We start from the raw sequence: 21,121 nt of genomic DNA on the forward strand, positions 1-21,121 counted from the left end.
TTTATGTGACACACCCCTCCACACACACACACACACACACCTGCAGATTGAAGTGGTAAAGCCCAGGCTCAAGTTTACCATGCCAATGAGCACTAGGATGCAGATAGGACAACATGAGGCCAATAGAAGCCAGGTCTCCCACAGGCTCCAGAAAGTGTCAGCCATTGGCATCTATGGACGGCTGCCAGAGCCTTTAATTTCCACAACAACTCTTACAGCAACTTTCTTACAGCAAGGAAGTACAGTACTATTTAGGGGATAAAATTATTGTTGCACAAGAGTGCCACATCAAAATCACTTTAATTCTGATTTGCTTGTGCATGACTGAATCTCATCTGCAAAACAGCGACAGTCTGGAAGTGACTTAAGTCATACTTCATATTTTTAGGTGGGCTCCTAAAAACCTGGTGTGTGAAAAGGGCCTAGATCTATTTACTTACATCAGGTCCTTAGCCTGGAGGACAAACGTGGATATAGTTTACATGGCCTTCTCATGTACCAGTCCTACTGAAATGAATCAGTGCTACATATAACTTCCCCCCATTTCATTTTGGCTTGCACACAGGCTTCGAGTGGCCTTTGGCAGCTGAGAGGTGTTCATTCCTTTTGGGGGAAAGCTATTTTGGCTGGCTCACTAATATGTCTTATTTTTTAGGTATTTAAAAATAGATGCAAACCTAATTCAAGCTTTCTACAAAAAAGAAATCCAAAGAGTTCGTCGCCTCTTGCTGCCCCCCCCCACCCACAAGGAAAGGATAAAATAGAATTTCTAGGACCAAAACAGGAAGTAACATTCCATTCTAGAAAGAAACGTTTCCCATGTCATTTGTTGGTAAGCATATTCAGTGTTGCGGGTTCACAGGAATGTTCGAGAAGCAACAAGCTTTTCTCGTTGATAATCCGAATGGGAACATATCTGAATGTAGTACCCTATAACCTGCCATCATTTTCACCTTCAAAGATAATCTGAAAACTGTTTAGTGGGAAACATTAGAGCTACAATACTGCGTGCCAGTATTATCTAATATGTTGGAGAAGCTTGGGTTCAACACACAGGGCAAATTCCTATGTATCAGGAGGGGTCTGGCTGCTTTGCCTGCCATTCCCCACACTGCTCTTCTAAAAGACAACAGTGGGGGAAGTCAGAACATTAGTGGTCCTTTTCACAAAATGTAGTGGAATTAAAAAAAACAAAAAACAGCAGCCATGTAGGATGAAGTTGATGGGGGAGAGAAAGCTATATTGCTCTAGGAACCTAATGAAATTTAAAAAAAATCAGGTCTTATATAATAAATGTTCATAAATGTACCAAGCAAACATGTACATAAATATATAAACCACATGTCTGGAGCAGCACAGGAAGACCATCCTGAAACCACTTTGACTGACCAAATCTTTTCTCTGCAAGGAGAGAGGGGGTGAGGGAACCTTCCCATTGTCTCAGGAACTGGGAAATCACCATCTCAAAGAAATGGCCAGACCACCAGGAAAGGCAATCAAATAAGGCATTATCAGATAACCTGGCAGACGGGTTGTTGTAGACCACCTTTTCTGTGATGTATGTATGATGTATGGAGGGGTGGTCTTGAGCTCCAGGGCAGGGAATTTAAAATGTCTATATAAGGGCAGGCACACCTTTGTTCTGGGTCCTCCTCTGTCCTCCTGCATGTGAGGGGAGCACCCTGTTGCAACTGTTCAATAAGGATCAGGCTTACTAGCTGCTTTGCTTCTCAATATTCTCTGGTTGGCCTCTGTTATTTTCTTCTACCGATGGAGAACCTACAAAGGACTCTATAAGGGCTCTTGTGTCCCCCATAAGGGAAGATTTTGTTTATTACACTAAGAACTGGCTCTCATAAAGCCAGGGATGGACAATTTAGGAATTTCCTTAACAGAAAAGAAAATGCCGTTTCCAGATGGCCTGTTAACCAAGCATTCGCTTGTCTGCACATAGAAGTTAGCAGACACCAGCTATTTATTGAGCCTTAATTCTGATTTGCACACAGGGAGAACCCAGGATGTTGTGCCAAGCAAGTATCACCCCACAATTTCCAGTGCATTTTCCTATCGCTCTCCCTATGACCAAAAAACAAAAACCCCACCGTCTTTTGGTAAGGGGATGGGTCAGGCTTGGTGTGGAAGAGGGCCAGAGCAACTGTGACCCCGCTTGACCTGAATCTGCCACCAAGGGACTGAATCTCATGCCGGAAGAGCCACGCCTCTGGAAGCTCCCATAGGTAAAAGTTAATACAGAAGTCCAAGACAACTCACATTATTTGAGAAGTCTGGGTTGTATGCAACTGAGTGTTACTCAGAGTAGACCCACGTTAGTTGTGTCTATTGATTTCAATAGGTCTTCTCCAAATAGAACAAGCATTAGCTACAACCTTCTTCAGAAACCAGGAGGTTCTCATCTCTAATGGTGGTGTTGTGTAGGATGGTGAAAAGAATGGGCCTTCTTTGCAGTGGCTCCCCGTTTGTGGAATGCTCTCCCCAGGAAGGTTCGCCAGGCGCCTTCATTATGCACCTTTTGGTGCCAGACAAAAAAAGTTCCTCTTTAACCAGGCCTTTGGCTGGTTGACATCCAATGCCCTTTGAAAATTTGTTGAGGAGGAAGGGGTTATAGCGTTGTTGTTGTTGTTGTTGTTGTTGTTGTTGTTGTTGTTATCACTACTATTACTATTATGTTGCTGCTGCTGCTGTTGTTGTTGCATTTATTTTGTGTTTTTATATTGTAATCGCTCTGAAACCTGTGGGTATAGGGCGGTATGCAAATTAAATAAATAATGTGTTGGACCAGAGTTCAAATCCCTACTCAGCCACATGAAACCCACTGGGTGATCTATTTTTCAGCATGACTTACCTCACAGTGTTGTTGCGAAGAGAAAGCAGAGAGGGGGAAAACATGTACTTGAGATCTTTGCAGGGAAGGGGGCATAGAAAGGTAGTTATGATTTGAAAGAAGTGACTGAAACATATAAATGGAGATTTGCTCACTTTTAAATATCAGGTGCCAAACAGAGAGCAAGGCACGTCGCGCACGGAACGGAACAGAGGGGTTATGGGAATCCCCCCTTCAGATGACAGGACCATCTTCTCTCTACAGAACACCCTTTCGAGATAATTTTACAAATCAGAGTAACAGGCCCAAATGGACCGTAGGGAAGGGAACCCCTGAATCATTTTCCAGCTTCATGATATGCAATGTCCCAGGTATGCAGCAGGCAAGGTGCTGGTCAGGAGGTAGGATGTGGGTTCCAACCTCAAAACAAGAGAGCAAACTGCTGCTGTCCACCACAGCAAACCATAAAAACATAGCAGACTTACACCTTACATTTTGAGCTTCAGTTCCAAAAAAGTACCCACGTAAGAAGCACGGACACACATATTGCCATTATTGTATAATGAAGAAGAAGAAGAAGACGACGACGACGGAACGTTCCTGGCCAAACAAATGTTAGTATGAACCAACTTTAGAAGCCTGTGCCAATGCAGCACACAGCAACAATACTGGCTGTGACCCTGATCAAATGACTCTAACAAATACTGTTTGGTGACTTCCTATTACCTGACAGTTCTGTGAAGCCAAGAACATTTTGTGTAGGGCATAAAGGTAAAGGGACCCCTGACCATTAAGTCCAGTCATGACCGACTCTGGGGTTGCGGTGCTCATCTCGCTTTATTGCCCAAGGGAGCCAGCGTACAGCTTCCGGGTCATGTGGCCAGCAGGACTAAGCCGCTTCTGGCGAACCCGAGCAGCACATGGAAATGCTGTTTACCTTCCCGATGGAGCGGTACCTATTTATCTACTTGCACTTTGACGTGCTTTCGAACTGCTAGGTTGGCAGGAGCAGGGACCGAGCAACGGGATGTCACCCTGTCGCAGGGATTTGAACTGCCGACCTTCTGATCGGCAAGCCCTAGGCTCTGTGGTTTAACCCACAGTGCTACCCGCGTCCCTTGTGTAGGCATAGCCTCCTTTTTATTTAAAACTACACAAGAGGGTCACTTGCTAGCAATGGGGTAGGAGAGACAGTCCATTTCTCCTCCTACTCTACAGCAATCATGGTCACACATGCGCACACCCTTCGTTTCGGAGCAGGCACTCAATTCTCTCCAGAAAGTTTGTTCTGCCCTCTTCCATTCCACTTAAGCCAAGTGGCTTAGCTTCACCCGCTGGACAAGTGCTGCAACTGCAGGACACAAGATTCAGGTGGCACCAGGAAGAAACCATACAGCTATTGCAGCAGCATAAGCTACGAGCGTCCAATTTTATTTAAGGGCCAACTCATGGTGAGCTTCCCCATTCAGACAGTGGATGAAGAAGGCTGGCAGATCAACCTCATTCCCCCACAGCTGCCACCATCCATCTGCCCTCCAAGACAAGGGGACAAAGTCAGGCTGAGTGTGTCACTGGCAGCGTTTTAACTTTAAATAATGTTTGCCTTCACTGCAAAGTGGCCTGTACTACAGGCTCTCTTGAGGCCATGTCGCCCAGTCACCTCCCATCTAGTGCTCTGGAACTGTGCGCAGTGCTCTGGAAATTATGGGTGCTCCACTGGAGGGGGAAGGAGGGGGGAATAGATTTGTGCAGCAAAGGTCTATCATTGGAGCTGCAGATACATACAGTATGAGGTTGGGGCGGGGAGTGGAATGGGAAATATTTGCAGGTCCACTCAGGCAGTGAAGTGCCTAACAACAGCATTACAGTGGTACCTCGGGTTACAGACGCTTCAGGTTACAGACTCCGCTAACCCAGAAATAGTGCTTCAGGTTAAGAACTTTGCTTCAGGATGAGAACAGAAATCGTGCAGCGGCGGTACGGCAGCAGCAGGAGGCCCCATTAGCTAAAGTGGTGCTTCAGGTTAAGAACAGTTTCAGGTTAAGAACGGGCCTCCAGAACGAATTAAGTTTTTAACCCGAGGTACCACTGTACAGTGGTGCCTCGCAAGAAAAGAATCCGTTCTGTGATTCTCTTCGTCTAGCGGTTTTTTCGTCTTGCGAAGCAAGCCCATTGATGGATTAGCGGATTAGCGGCTTATCTGCTGATCGGATCAGCTGATAAGTGGCTTAGCAGCTTAGAAAAAGGGGGGGGAGGAAAAAAAACCAGCAGGAACTCGCAAGACATTGTCGTCTTGCGAAGCAAGCCCATAGGAAATTCGTTTTGCGAAGCACCTCCAAAACGGAAAACTCTTTCGTCTAGCGAGTTTTCCGTCTTGCGAGGCATTCATCTTGCGGGGCACCACTGTATATGCTGGAATTGCAAGAGCAATGGGCATGGATATAAAACATCACCACCTGCAAATCATGTTAAAGGTAGAACCACAGGGCCAGTTCGAAAGGAGCAACACCAGCCCCACAGCATTTTCAGTGGGGCAGACACACCTCCACAGACATGTCAGGATATTAAGTCAAGCCTTTGTTGGGGACCTCTGGCTCAACTCTCTCTGCAAAACCAGGCTTTATATACTTGACCAATGTTCAATATAATATTGTTAGGGAGCGGCCACCGAGACCACATAACACTGGTCCTGAAAGACCTACATTGGCTCCCAGTACATTTCAATTCAAAGTGTTGGTGCTGACATTTAAAGCCCTAAACCTGGGGTCAGAAAACTTTTTCAGCAGGGGGCCGGTCCACTGTCCCTCAGACCTTGTGGGGAGGCAGACTATATTTGGGGGGGGGGGGGAGATGAATGAATCCCTATGCCCCACAAATACCCCAGAGATGCATTTTAAATAAAAGCACAATTCTACTCATGTAAAAACATGCTGATTCCTGGACTGTCCGCAGGCAAGACTGAGAAGGCAATTGGACTGGCAGAAATGACTGGCAGAATCCGAGACCAGGGAAGAGAGACGGCGGAAGAAGATTGGAAGAAATTCAAGGACTATCTTGGGAAATATTACAAAATTAGTGAATGTAAGAATGATGTTGGTTAGAATTTAAGTGGTTATTAGCTGTAATGATTAAGATAATTGGGGGGGGAGAAAGAAAGGTGGAAAAATAAGTGAAAATTAATGGCGAGGATTTGCTGAATGAATAATTTGAATTGGAATACAAAAAGGGGAGGTATGAGGAGGTCTGAGAAGTAAGTTAAAAGAAAATAAGTGAATGGAATTATATGTGTTTTTATTTTTGTATTTTGTTTTTTGTATAACCTGTGAAAAGTTAATAAATATATTATAAAAAAAAAGACTGAGAAGGCAATTGGGCCGCATCCGGCCCCCGGGCCTTAGTTTGCCTACCCATGCCCTAAACAGCCTCCGCCCAGTAGACCTGAAGGAGCGTCTCCACCCCCATCATTCTGCCCAGACACTGAGGTCCAGTCCTGAGGGCCTTCTGGCAGTTGTCTCCCTGCAAGAAGCAAAGTTACAGGGAACCAGGCAGAGGGGCTTCTCGGTAGTGGTACTCTTCTAAATGTAGAAGGCAAAGAAGAGAGTCCAATTTAAATAGCACTCAAGCAATAAAGCTCACAGGGAACTAGGGCGGTCATCTGCGGGGGGGGGGAGGGGGGACTCTTGCACCTTTAATAGCTGTGTAGAAAGCACAGGATCTCACTTTCTGACCTGGCCACCCTACTGGTGACAGCCTGTCCCTCCCTCTCTCTCTAACCTACTTGACCAAGTTGCTGTGATCAGGAGAGCAACCTTCATTTGAAAAAGAGCATGACAAAAACTTAATAAATAAGCAAACTTGCTCATCATTGGGTACAATACACCTTTAAGGTCTAGGGTGGGTTTTTTTTTTAACTAACCAGGTGAAGCTGGTGCTACTTAGCACAAGGTGAGTGAATGTGAGCATTTACCTTCCATTCTCATGGAAGCAGACTTAACTCCAAGGAAAGCTACAGGTGGCAATACATTTTAATCAGGAGATAATGAGCTGCCTTTGAACACGTTTCACCTCCCACCTATCATTCAGACAGCAATTGCATTTGCTTAATCTATGCTATGGGAAATTAAAGGGGGAGTTTTCAAAACCACAGCTGCAGGTTGAACACAAATGCAGAACCTCACCAAACCCCTGGACCAAATCCCAGCCAAAGTTAAGCACTTCTAAAATACAATTCTCTCCGTGGCAAACCTAAGCAGCCACATAAATCTCTCTGCCAGAAGCCAATCCCCACTAGGGAAACCAAAGCATGGACCTGATTTACCGTACTTACAATAAATAACCAAGAGAATCACCATGAAAGGAAAGAGGAAAACTTGCTTTTCAAAGTGTAAAAACCTCAACAAATGAAACCGTGTTTTATTGCTGTATAGCACACTTTAAAGTCCCATCTATTTAGGTGGAAAAGGTTGGCGCAGGTATTGAATACTGAACCCTTTCCTCTTCAGATAGTAAGTTTTTCACTTGAAGGTCCAGCTTCTGTAATAAAATATGACTTACATATGGCAAAGGGAAGTCCAGAGGTCAGGTTACCTGACTTCAAGCAAAACAGGTATCAGAGTCAGCTGCATCCAAAACGTCACTCTCTGTTTGCGGAGGGTGTGCATGCGCAAACAAAACCCACATGCAAAACATGAAGGAAGCGTTTAATTTCCACTAATTAGCATTCCTATAGCACCTTCAAGTGTTCAAAGCACCTGACATATAATAACTCCATAATCGTTACAATGTTCCTGCAAAAGTCAGTAATATTATCTCTGTAATCATTACAACGATCCTGTAAATTAGGTCAGTATTTTTATCTCCATGTTGCAGGTGCCAAGGCTAAGTGAGAGCGGCTGGCCTAGAGGTGACGTTATCTCAGTAACCCTTACAACAATCCTGTGAAGTAGGTCAGTGTTATTATCCTCATATTGTAGATGGGGAGCTGAGGCTATATTGAAAGACTGTTACAGATAGGTAGCCGTGTTGGTCTGCCATAGTCAAAATAAAAAAATTCCTTCCAGTAGCACCTTAAAGACCAACTAAGTTAGTTCTTGGTATGAGCTTTCGTGTGTATCTGAAGAAGTGTGCATGCACACGAAAGCTCATACCAAGAACTAACTTAGTTGGTCTTTAAGGTGCTACTGGAAGGATTTTTTTTATTTTGAAAGACTGTGGCAGAGGAAATATTCAAAACTGGGACTTCCTGATTCATAGCCAGTTTATTAGACTGCAAGACCAAAGCTGTACTCCACCTTCCCCTAGTGTAGTCTTGCTAAACAGTGACCACAAGCCTTACCACACAGATTCAAACACAGTAGCTCAAGTGCCATTTATGTAATATACTTGAAAAGGGAGCGATATGTATTAGCAATGTAGCAGGCAATTTCTTCTGTTTTCAGTGGTCCTGCTCCCATGCCTATAATGCCAACCAGACAAGAAGCTTTTCTGCAACACCTTGTGCCCATGCCAGGAAAAGCTAGTCCTCTTAAATTTCTGCAAATCAAGCTGCTATTAAAGGTAGAGGAGCCACACCAATAAATGAAAATGCCAGCCTTAAGAATTACAGGCAAGACTGCAACGGTGCCTTGGAGGACGATACTAATGCTAATTTGATGTTGCAGAGCAAGCATCAATGTTCAAAGTAGGCAGATAGGGGCAGAATACCAAAAAGATACAGTAGTACCTCGGGTTAAGTACTTAATTCATTCAGGAGGTCCATTCTTAACATGAAACTGTTCTTAACATGAAACACTACTTTAGCTAATGGGGCCTCCTGCTGCCGCCGCATTGCCAGAGCACAATTTCTGTTCTCATCCTGAAGCAAAGTTCTTAACCTGAAGCACTATTTCTGGGTTAGCGGAGTCTGTAACCTGAAGCGTATGTAACCTGAAGCGTATGTAACCTGAGGTACCACTGTATTACGGAGTTCCTGTGTGATATCTCATCCACTCCATAACTGAATTTAGGACTTCAGTGTAGAATTAGCGGGGTTTGAGAAAAACATTAGATCTGCCAATTTTTCAACCAGCTTATGTCATCAAGGCTTAAATCCTACCCTTGCCTACTCAGAAGCAAGTGCCATTAAATTCAGTTAGGCTTACTCTCAGGCTAGTGGGTTTAGGGATTGCAACCTAAGCCCTTAAACAACAGCTTGAGTCCAGGCATTAGCAGGTGATAATGCCAAAAAGCATCACCTGTTGATTTCTGCAGATAAAAGTGTTGTTAAAGAGTCTTAAGCCAGGCGGGGCACTTTTCTGGTCAGTTAGAAATCCTTCCACCATACAATCAGCATCCTCCCCCCACCCCACTCAAAAAGGATTCCTGACTGTAGCCAGGTACCTCCTTTGATCAACTAAGTGCTTCCACATTTGTGTGCAAACCAGGAGTATAGGAATCTGCTACTCTTGCTTTAGAAAAACAGCATTTTTTTAATGAGTTGTTCCTGTACAGATACAATATTCCCAAAAATGTTTCAAGCTCAACTGAGTTTTGTTTGGGGGAGAATTTGGTACATTTGAGTTCAATATGCACTCCCGTCTTTGAATAAAATGAGGCAGGTATCTAAATGCACAGAGAAGTTGACAATGCTGTATTATTTTTCTGGATACTTTTAAATCTGTTCACCCTGAGAATGTGTGCATGATTCTTGGAGAAATGTACTAGATCCACATCAGTTCTGGTTGGTAAAAGCTACCAGAGAAGGCTGGTAAATACTGGTTGGCAAATACTTTGCTGTATTAAGGTAGCATTTCAACGGTGATGAGGCTTGTATGAAACAAACATTTCCTAGATGTTACTGAACTTACTAGCTATCAACCAGCCTCAGCTATGCTATTCTTGAATAAAGAAGCACAGCATGTGTTGGGCTTGCAATTCCAGGGATGTCAGATTACCTAGTTTCTCTTCAGTCTAATTCCCATTCTGGTTCAGGGGGAGAAACTGCTCTGGTCACCCTGATAGATTAGCTTTGCTAGAAGCAAGACAGTGGAAGTAAATCTGCTGGCTATGTTGAACCTCACAGCAGCTTTTGATAGAATTAAGCATGGTACTCTTCTCAGCAGCCTGGAGGCACCATCTTACTGCGGCTGGTTCCAATAACTCCTGAAGGGCAAGTTTCAAAGCAGAACTGAAGGACTTGTCTTCATCATCTCTATGCCCTTACCTCCTGGAGGAGTTCTGCAAGGATGCCCCTTTCCTATGTTTTTCAACATTTACATGAAACCACTGGGAAAGGTAATCCAGAGTTCTAGGTGAAGTGTCATCAGGATGCTACCAATAACTAACTTAGTTGGTCTCTAAGGTGCTGCTGGAAGGATTTTTTTTTTATCAGGATGCTAGTAAGGTAAAGGTAAAGGTACCCCTGCCCGTACGGGCCAGTAGTGTCTGACTCTAGGATTGTGCGCCCATCTCACTTGAGAGGCCGGGGGCCAGCGCTGTCCGGAGACACTTCTGGGTCACGTGGCCAGCGTGACAAAGCTGCTCTGGCGAGCCAGCACCAGCGCAGCACACGGAAACGCCGTTTACCTTCCAGCTATAAAGCGGTACCTATTTATCTACTTGCACTTAGGGGTGCTTTCGAACTGCTAGGTAGGCAGGAGCTGGGACCGAAAGACGGGAGCTCACCCCACCGCAGGGATTCGAACCGCCGACCATACGATCGGCAAGTCCTAGGCACTGAGGTTATACCCACAGCGCCACCCGCGTCCCTATCAGGATGCTAGTTATACCCTATTCTGTCTCTCCTCTCAGTCCAATTCTAGGGGAGCTCCTAAATCAGTGGCTGGGACCAGTGAAGGACTAGATGTGAGTTTAAGCAATATGAGATCAAATTAGGAATTCCCTGTTATAGAGGGAATTGCACTCCCCATAAAAGGAGTTGGTGTGCAATCTGAGACTACTGCTGGACTTAGCTTGGCTCCCAGACAGGTGCTTCTGCCCAGCTTCCACTGGTTCGCCAACCATGGCCTTTTATAGAGAAGTTGTACACACCTTGGTTACTTTCAGATTAGACTGCTGTAGCACCCTGCATATGGGCCTGCCCTTGAGAAGTGTACAGAAACTATAATTTAGAATAGAAGACAGCAGCACTGCTGCTGACAGAGGATATGATCACCTGCTTTATCAGTTGCACGGGCTTCCAATTTGATTCTGGGCCCAATTTAAATACACAGTTTAAAGCCTTTCAATTATTTTTGGAACAAGCTTTCTGAAGAATCTCCTCCGGAGCAAACCTATTTGCACACTGAAGCCATCAGGCATGTACTCCATGAATGTTAGTAGCATCCATTGTTTCAGATGCCACCATGGTTGTCCACCATTTTCTGTATGCTTAGAGGATGTATATTGACCCACCGGACGAAAGCAAACACGATTTGATAGTAACCAAGTTCTATTTAAGGCAATGGAACGAAACTGGGGACTAGTTCAAGTCTCATTTATTTCAAGGGAACTACAGTACAGCTTTGCAAACCTGTGCATGCCCAGTGGCGTAGCGTGGGGGGTGCAGGGGGGGCCGGCCGCACCGGGCGCAACATCTGGGGGTTAGGGTTAGGGGGCGCAAATCCACGGGTTAGGGGGCGCAAATTACTTGCCTTGCCCCGGGTGCTGACAACCCACGCTACGCCACTGTGCATGCCTCCTTGAGAGTAACTCCCACTAAACTCAGTGGGATTCACTTCTGAATAAATGCACACAAGATAAAGCTGCTGCTTGTGACTAACTTTTGTTGGACTGAGTTCAGTGTCTCTACAGCTTGTTTTGTTAAATGCCAATTTATTTCTGTCATTGTCAACTGCGCTTCCAGATGACCCACACAGGAAGGGCCTAACGCATTAAGATACACTGCTCTAATGTCATGTTAACTGTCTCATGCCCCAGTCGAGGCTGCATGGCAATAGATCAATATCAACTTGCTTCCATTGAATGCATTTAGAATTAGAATGGCAAAAACAATTTTCAAAACAGTTCTGTGGACTCTCTGCTATAAATTCTCTCTGTGCTGGTTTCCTTTAGCTGTCCTTTTCTGGGATTTCTCCCTCTGCTCCTATCAGCAATGGCCATGATCCTGTGCACAGCTAGGTAACTTATTTTTAACCTATGGGGTTTCAAGAAACAAATGTTAACTCTGTGGAACTGGCAGGCGGCCTTGTGCATGTTTACTTCAAAGTAAACATTTCAGTGGGCCCAGACTTCCAAGTAAGCATGCAGGGGATTGTGGTGTTGGCTGAAATATTTCCTTCCACCTGCACTTCTTATTAAAAGCTGTTCAGGAGTCAGGCCAGAGCAAGCTTACTCAGAAAGATACTCCACAGATTTCAGCCTTAGCTGCAGTTCCATGAACGTTTGGGAGGGAACCTCTGCTGGACACAGTGGGATGCCTCTGAGTAAACATGCTTAAAGAAGGTTGTTCGCTCCAGTCTTTTCCAGAGACTTTTCATAGCATGTCTCACGGTATCTTCATATTCTGCATCTCAATTAGGATCTCCAGGGTATGGGATTATAGGGGCTATCCACAGAACAGCTTGGTTTTTCCAATAATCTGTGAAGACTGCACTCTCTCTTTTCTACAGGGTTGTGTTTTTCCCCTAAGAAAAATGTACCCGTTTTTCATAGTTGTGGCAAAGAAAAGTTACTTTAACTAGAGTTTAAGATTTTTCAGCAGCCTGCAAAATGTGGGATGTACGAGAAAGGCTTTTTAGCGCAGTTAAAAGCCTTCCCATTTTTTTAAAGGTGTGCAAGAGCAAAACGTCTCCCTTAAAAGGAACAGGAGATAAAACAAACAGAACAAATGAAGCCCTGATGAGGTGCATTCGGAATGCAAGAACCGCCTGCCAGCCTTCCATCCTGGCGGGATGCTATGGGGAAAGGGGGGGGGAGGAGGGGGTAGGAGGAATTGGCAGAGGAGTGAGAAGTGTTAAAAGTAAACAAAACCAAAGAGTGGATGACCCAAACAAACAGCAGGCTGGCACCTCCACTGAACCTTATCTCCTCTCCCCGCTGGATCTCATTAAAGGCACTCTAAATCCCATCAAAGGCTAATTTACACCCCAGCCTCATGTCTTTCTTTTTTTTTTAAAGACATCACTCCACCCAAACGACGGCCAAGGCGGACATCACATCACTTCTCTCTCTCTCAGCTTCTCGGAAAGGCGTTTCCCCCTCCGAGGCCGCCTTTCGCACGCAGCTGCTGGAGGCGAGATCCCACGTTGGCAGGTTGGGGTCTACTCAGAAGCAAGTCCTTCCCCCCCCCCCCCGCCGGCCGGCCACTGAGTTCAATGCAGACAACTCTCGAGGCTGCAACAGATTCCAGAGCAGGAGCCCCCTGTTAAGTGTCTTGCAAAGCAGGAGGAGCAACAAAGAGTCCTGGCAGCACACCTTCCACACGCTCGCAAACTGGCAGTGCAGATTTCATGCACCGGGAGCCAGAAGTCCAGCCCCGGCTGTGACTGCTGAGCCTCACTCCCGGGCAAGGGTGCATGCGGACGTGGCTCTGACACGCTCTCCTGGCGCTTCTGGGCTCCTCCTGCCCCCTCCCCAGCCCATGCCCCCAACACACCCATTTAAATGTGCCGCATGACACTGGTGGGGCTGCCTTGCAAGCGAAGGTGGGGTGGGATGAGGCAGCCCAGTTTGCCGGCAGCACTTTTCCCCTCCTGCAAAATTCCTGCTGACAATTCCAGCACCTAGCGTGAAACTCAGTTTGCAAAAAAAAAGGAGAGAGAAAAAACGCAGCAAAGCAGCAGCAGCAGCAAAACTTTCCCTCGTGCATGCGAAAGTGCGGTGCGTGGATACAACAGCGGAGCAGCCAAGCTCAACCCCCTGGGGGTCTATCCCCCACCCCACTTTCTGGCGCTGCTCTCCTCCAGCCCCCTAGAAAAGGGAAGGTGCGTTGCTCTCAAAACACATCCGAGTTTGAGAGGCTTCCTCCAAATGGGAGAATATAAGCAAAAAAAAGTCTCGAGGCGACTCTGCTGGCCTCGCGCCATCCTGCCCAAATTTGCAGGAGACAGTCTCTCTCCCCCCCCCGCACCCCCCCGGACTTCTCCCCTCCCCCGGGAGTGAACTTACTTTCCTGTGGGTCTGGCAGCTGGTTGCAGCGGGATCCCGGCTCTGCTTCGCTCCAGCCAGCAGGAGGAGGAGACAGTTGAGCAGCAAGCCAGCCCCGGCGCTGTGCACCACCATCCTAGTTCACTCCACGCCCGGAGCACGGATGGGGGGAGCAGGCAGGCAGCGGGGAGGAAAAGGAAACGGCGGCGGGAATCGGCTCGCTCGCCTCCGCCGAAGTTGCGCCGAGTTGGGTTTGTTTTGGTTTTTTAAAGCCCGGCCCGTGTTTTCCTCCCGGTGGTGCACCTAAGGCGGCTGCCCCAGCGGCCCAATCCCGAGTCATCCCCTAGCCAAGCCTTCCAGGCGCTGCCCCCTCCCCTTAAAGGGTCCCTGTGCCAGGCGGAGGGAAGGGGGGGCTCGCCATGCCGAGGGGAGGGGTGGGGTGTGTGCGGAAGCAGGAATTCCCTCTCCCACCCCCCTCCAGGGACGGGTCCTTTTCTCCTTCCCTTATGGAAGCTCTCGCCTCTTTGCAAAAGTTGCTTCAGCGCCGAGCTGTGCAATCCCGGCGGCAGCCCCTGGATGGAGGAGGCACGAAGGCACGCACTCGGCGGGATTGGCCGCAGGAGGTGCCTAACCCTAAACTCGCTCCCGCCGCCGTCTCTCTCTCCCCCGCTCCCCCACCCCGAACTCCCCCTTTCTCTCTCCTCTCTGACCTAAGCGCCAGGGTCCCTGTCGGCCTCCTGCTGGATTCTCCCGATCTGGCAAGTTGTAAGGCACATTCCCTTAGTAGGACGTCCAGTTACCCAGAGCCATCCTGGAAAGGAGACAGACCAGGTGCAAAGTAACCTGCGAGAAAGTCCAGTGGTTTCAACTGAGGGAATAGCAGAAGAGCTTGCTGGACCAAATGACCCTTCTAGTAAACATCCTATTCTCACAGTGGCCAAACAGATGCCTTTGGGGGGGGGAGTAAGCAGGACCCCAGCCTAAGAGTCCTCTCCCCCTCCTGTGGTTTCCAGCAACTGCAGCACCCAGACGCAGACCCTCCAAGTCAGCAGTTCTCAGCCTGTGGGTCCCCAGATGTTGTTGGATTACAACTCCTCCTGAGCTCTGGGCTTGCTAGCTAGGAGTGATGGGGTTGTTGTCCAACAACATCTGGGGACCCACAGAGAAAGGCTGCTCCAAGTGCCCCTATTTTCCAGGGATAGTCCCGGATTTACAGAAGCCGTCCCGGTTTCTGATTCCATCCCATACTGTCCTACTTTTCCTTAAAAAAAGGTAAAGAACCCCTGACAGTTAAGTCCAGTCATGAACGACTCTGGGGTTGCGGCGCTCATCTTGTTCTATAGGCCAAGGGAGCCGGCGTTTGCCTGCAGACAGTTTTTCCGGGTCATGTGGCCAGCATGACTAAGCCGCTTCTGGCGAACCAGAGCAGCACACGGGAACACTGTTTACCTTCCTGCCGGAGCAGTACCTATTTATCTACTTGCACTTTGACGTGCTTTTGAACTGCTAGGTTGGCAGGAGCTGGGACAGAGCAATGGGAGCTCACCCTGTCGCGGGGATTCGAACTGCCGACTTTCCGATCGGCAAGCCCTAGGCTCTGTGGTTTAGACCACAGAGCCACCCACGTCCCCCCCGCCAATATTTCAGAGAAATGTTGGAGGGTATGGAGTTATGTGACACACACCCCTGAGCCAAGGAGATAAGTAACTACACAACTACACAACCTTTAGAAGACATCTGGAGGCAGCCCTGTGTATAGGAAAGTTTTTAAATATTCAGTGATACTAAATATAGTGGTACCTCGGGTTACAGACGCTTCAGGTTACAGACTCTGCTAACCCAGAAATAGTACCTCGGGTTAAGAACTTTGCTTCAGGATGAGAACAGAAATTGTGCGGCGGCGGCGGCAGCAGCAGCGGGAGGCCCCATTAGCTAAAGTGATGCCTCTGGTTAAGAACAGTTTCAGGTTAAGAACGGACCTCCAGAACGAATTAAGTTCTTAACCTGAGGTACCACTGTATATGATATGCTCAATGGTATGCAGTTATTGTGGTTTTAGAACCCAACCTGTTGGGAGTGGGTGGGAATAAGATTGCATTAAAATACTCATTAAACTTTTTTAGAGACAATAAATATTTATAGACCACCCTTCATGCAAGTGTAAGAACGTGAGAGGAACCTGCTGGATCAGGCCCAAGGCTCATCGAGGACAGCATCCTGTTCTCACAGTGGCCAAGCAGGGCCTGAGTGGGCAACAGTACCTTCATCGCTTGTGATGATGGCCAACGACTGGCATGCAGAGGTATAGTGCCTCCAACAGGAGGGGAACTCTGGCCCATGGGCTAAGTCGGCCTCCCCATTTGGCTTGGAGGCCATTTTGGCAAAGCTACAGCCACTGGTCCTACACCTGACATCAGGTGTGGGGTAGGTAAGGGCAGGGTGTTTGCAGCTGAGCACAGGGCAAGATGGCTTGTGGGGGAGGGCTTCTGAAGATATCTTCTGAAGCCCCTCTCAAACAGTGGTTTTGGGACCCCCTTTGAACTGGGTTTTTGAAGACCTAAGAATCATCTGATCGTTGGACCTTCAGAGGCCTCGTTCACAGAATCATAGAGTTGGAAGGGGCTCCAGGGGTCACCTAGTGATTCTAGTCCCACCCCCTGCAGTGCAGTAATCTCAACTATACCATCCATGACAGATGACCATCCACCCTCTGCTTAAAAGGGTTAAAGGTTGCTGGGTACAGTGGTACCTCGGGTTAAGACCTTAATTCGTTCCTGAGGTCCATTCTTAACATGAAACTGTTCTTAACCTGAGGTACCACTTTAGCTAATGGGGCCTCCCGCTGCCGGAGCACAATTCCTATTCTCATCCTGAAGCAAAGTTGATAACCCGAGGTACTATTCCTGGGTTAGCGGAGTCTGTGTATGTAACCTGAAGCGTCTGTAACCTGAGGTACCACTGTACTGGAATTCAGTGAGGGGTAAACTACAGTGCCCAGAATTCTTTGAGGGCAAGAATGTGCTTCCAGAGTGCTTTAAAGAGACAATGTGTATACAGCCCAACAACATCTCAAAGGACACAACTTTGTGGTGTGCAAGTCTGAGCAGACGGAGGGGGGGGTGGTAATATCAGTGAGATTTTTTTTTTTAAAGAAGGAGGTATTTAAAATATTTCCTATAAGGTCAATAGTCCTTTCCTAAGCACATTTACCCAAAGATAAGTCATACAGAGTTCAATAGGATTTGCTCCCAAGGATGTGGGACACACTTCTTTGAGAGGAAGGTCCTTTGAATTAAGTAGGGTTTGAAGCATGAATAGAATCGGTCAGTTTAACACACCTACTTATATCTAAAACGTAGGCTCCACCCTTTGGTGCTGGTTAACATTCCTGGAGAAAAAACATTCCCGGAAAAGAGTGATGCATTAATAAAACACAAATACATCAGCAGTATAAACAATGATGCAATCCAGCATCCACACAGGACAAAACACAGACATGGTTGGGTAGGTCTGTACTTGCTTACAGACATCCATCTCCCTCAACCTAAGTCAGCTGCTCAACTAGCAACAACACAGCCAGAGAGAGACACACCAGGATCAGATCCTGCAGCAAACGCAGAGGGCATCTCTGTCCTCAGACCAGCTCAGGACCAAGTAATAACATCCACAGTATCGGGGGTTCATTCACCTGCTTATCTTCTATACAACATATGCTATCAAGTGCCAGCAGTGACCTCTTTGCATTCTACATGGGGCAAAAAGGCCACCCTCTGCCAAAAAATAAAATATATGGGCACACATCTTATATCAGACACAGCAATATCCAAAAGTCATTTCATCCTGTCTGTAACTGGCCTTAAAGTGGCCGTGCTTGGAAAAAGGGGCTTCTGAAGGGTGAAAGGTGAGGGGGATGAGTGTCGGCTCTTGTGGATAGCACCAGGGCAATGGAATTTTGTCACAGTGCACGTGCTAATTGGCTTCCCAATGCCAGGATGCCTGTGCTATCACCAACTATTTGGTGAATTGCCACTGCTAATTGTTCAATTATCACCATCTTTGTACTTTCTGCATTTCATTTCCTCCCAGCCTCACAGTTTACAACCTACCCCAGCCCTGCCTTCCAAACCACATGCACATCAACCTGCAACTTAGGACAACACTTCCATGCATCTAAGGAAGTGGGCTGCAGTCCATGATAACGTATGCAATAATATATGTGTCTTTTGGGTGTCACGATAACCTCTGGGCTTCTGTTTTGTTTTTGCTGCGGCAGACTAACATGGCATCCTATAGATGTCTATCAGGGAATAAGCCACGCTGAGCACAATGAGACTTGATATTGAGGACACCTGCTTAGGATTGTATTGCTGCTGTGATTGCCATGATTCTCCCATTTTGCAGGTATGAGACTGATGCTGAGACACAACGGCTCACCTAAGTTCAGGCAGGAGCAGCACATGGTGTGCGGGGCTTCCTGGTTCACAGCTGAGCCTCTGCAACTACATTATGCAAGCTCTGTAGATTTATTGTGTCTGCCCTGAAGGCAAGAAATAGCACTGCCATAAAGAGGAGAGTGCTTCATCGCAGGCCTTCTTGTGACACGTTAATATGTGGCATAAAATAAGAGTCAGGATAAAAATAGTTTTAATGATTTAGAACTAAAGAACAACTAGTGTTCATGGAAGGAAGAAAAAAGGCACGCTTTTATGTGATGGGAAGTGATGAAACATGATGTTTTCATTTACAGAGAAAGGAGAAAGTGTAGCTTAATGGTTAAGCATCTGAGCCAGGAGTCTCTGCTTCAAACCACAATCCAGCCATGCAAGCTCTGGGTGGCCTTAGCACTTTTTGCCATCGCTAATGTGGCTGCAATAGTGATAGCAGGGGTTGGCAAGGTTTACCTTGCCTGGACCGGTTCACTCCAGCGCAGAATCCCCCATGGATCGCACGCCCGCCTGCGATTTTTGGCGTCTGCGCAGATGCAATTTCCGGTTTAGCGCAGCACGCAGGGACTCGCTGAGTGGGCAGCTCAGTTCCGGGGTGACTCATGGGCCAGTTAAACGACCCCCTGTGGGCCGCAGGTTGCCTACCCCTGTGCTAGCCTGAGTTCTTAACACCACCATCCTCATGTTAGCAAAGCCTCCTGCTACTGGAGAAGGTTCTGCTTCATCAACATTCACCTTCTCCTCCTTTTTTGGATCTTGCAGAATTCTTTCAAATCTCTTGACAGCCTTGCTTCAGACAGACCAACGCTTTACTCACTGCCACATCTAGCAATCCCTGTCAAGACGCTTGACGCACAGATGACAAGACTCCAGATCCACATGGCTCTTTGGCTTTTTGTCATCCTTCCTCCATATGTCATCCCTCCACAGCTTTGGAAGATTTCATAAATGCTTGCTCTACGAACACATCTGCCCAAATACCAGCCCACGTCTTGTTCCATCTTCTCGAAGTGAAATGGCCTCCTTCATCGCTTTGTCAGCTCCTTGAAACTTTTCGTTCAGTTCTCTCATTTGCTGCATGCAAATACTAGCACATTTTGCATAATGGTTGCGTCCAGCTCAGGCAAAGAAAAAAAAGCAACACTTCGCAAAGGCAGGAGTTCCAGTCCCCCCTGCTCTGATGAATGTCTTTGCAATATCAACTGCCCAGGCTTGTGCCCTGGGGAGATCTCTTTGCAACAGTTTTACTTCACCAATAATATTATTTATTTATTTATACATACATACATACATACATACATACATACATACCCTGCCCATTTGGCTGAGTTTCCCCAACCACTCTGGGTGGCTCTCTACAGAGTATTAAAAACACGAGAAAACATAAAACATTAAAAAAATTCCCTTAACAGGGTTGCCTTCAAATGTCTTCTGAAAGTCAAGATGGTTGTTTATTTCCTGGACATCTGGTGGGAGGGCGTACCACAAGGTGGGCGCCACTGCCGAGAAGGCCCTCTGCCTGGTTCCCCGTAACCTCACTTCACGCAATAAGGGAACCTCCAGAAGGCCCTCAGAGCTGGACCTCAGTGTCCAGGATGAACGATGGGAGTGGAGACGCTCCTTCAGGTATACTGGGCCAAGGCAGTTTAGAGCTTTAAAGGTCAGTACCAACACTTTGAATTGTGCTCGGTGTGATGGCCTGGGGCTCAGGCTCAGACTCGGAACCAGAGGAGACTCAGTCTGCACCGGATCCTTTGCCTCAGGCATCATCTGAACCAAGTCTGGGGCCTGATCCTGAAGAGTCCCAGTCTGCACAGGTTCCCCTGCAACAAACACCAGCTGGGCTGAGTCAGGGGCTTGAGCCTGCTCTGGCTCCAGATGCGGGAATTACCTTGTTGCCTTCAGCTGGGCCATCACTTACAGCTGTTCGACTACCGGCTTGGTCAGGGGAGGCTGAGGCGGCCCCTGGGTCTAGTAACCCACCAATGTCTCCCAAACTGCAGAGACTAAGGTCTGAAAGAAGGAGAGACCTGAGTACTCACAGGAGGAGTGCTCGCCTTTGGGCGAAACAGGGAGGTAAGTCACCAGGGGATCAGGACCGGCGCTACCCCGACAAAGATAAAAGGCTGTCGGACCATAGCTGTCAACCTTTCCCTTTCCTTGCGAGGAATCCTATTCAGAATAAGGGAATTTCCCTTAAAAAAAAGGGAAACATTGACAGCTGTGTGTTGGACCCCTTCCCAGGTTGCAGGAGCAACATTGCTGTTTGCTAGATCCTGCCTGAGATCCTGTACCTGTCCTTGCCTGGTTTCCTGCCTCGGAAACATACTCTTGAATTGTGCTCTTGAATTGTGCTCTTCACTAAATGAAACTTACGTATGAATAAACATTCATGTTGCATATGTGTTTTAGAGTTACTGGCCTCCATTTTCTGAATACTGGAGTGCAGAGGGTCAAGGATCCTGCCGGGGCACCGCAGCCCTCACTACAGACACCACCAGAGCGACCCACAAACCAGAGCCAAGCAAGGCCGAGTTATGCGACCTATGTGCCCGTGCTCCTCTCCATGAGAGTTGGTTCCTCTGACAGTGGGAGTTGGGCTGGGGGCGCCTGCCAGGGGCGTCTGCTTCGCATCCCCTCAAAAATCTGCATTTGGGGCCATGGCCCCATTGGCATTCCCTACGCTATGCCCCTGGAGAGTTGGACAATGTGAGTTAGAAGGTTAGCAGCTTCTGAAACAACTCTCAGT

The 21,121-nt window shown here is 47.3% G+C and overlaps 1 protein-coding gene across 7 annotated transcripts in view; it reads right to left on the reverse strand.

Moving 5' to 3' along the window:
* The window catches only part of TRABD2A (TraB domain containing 2A), a 111,420-nt gene that overhangs the window by 56,778 nt on the left and 33,521 nt on the right, over positions 1–21,121 (reverse strand). For 3 of the 7 annotated variants that reach the window (XM_081176584.1, XM_081176582.1, XM_081176587.1), the window contains exon 1: positions 13,437–13,655. The exons of 2 other annotated variants lie outside the window; for them this stretch is intronic. In XM_081176584.1, the coding sequence (XP_081032710.1) occupies positions 13,437–13,649 (213 nt within the window). In that variant the 5' untranslated portion in view covers positions 13,650–13,655. Of the gene's footprint in view, positions 1–1,635; positions 1,684–13,436; positions 13,656–13,948; positions 14,585–21,121 lie in introns of those variants that run through there. 2 more of the 7 variants (XM_081176583.1, XM_081176586.1) reach the window with 2 other exon arrangements.

The sequence above is a fragment of the Podarcis bocagei genome (assembly GCF_964188305.1).
Source record: "Podarcis bocagei genome assembly, chromosome: 17".
NCBI lineage: Eukaryota > Metazoa > Chordata > Lepidosauria > Squamata > Lacertidae > Podarcis > Podarcis bocagei.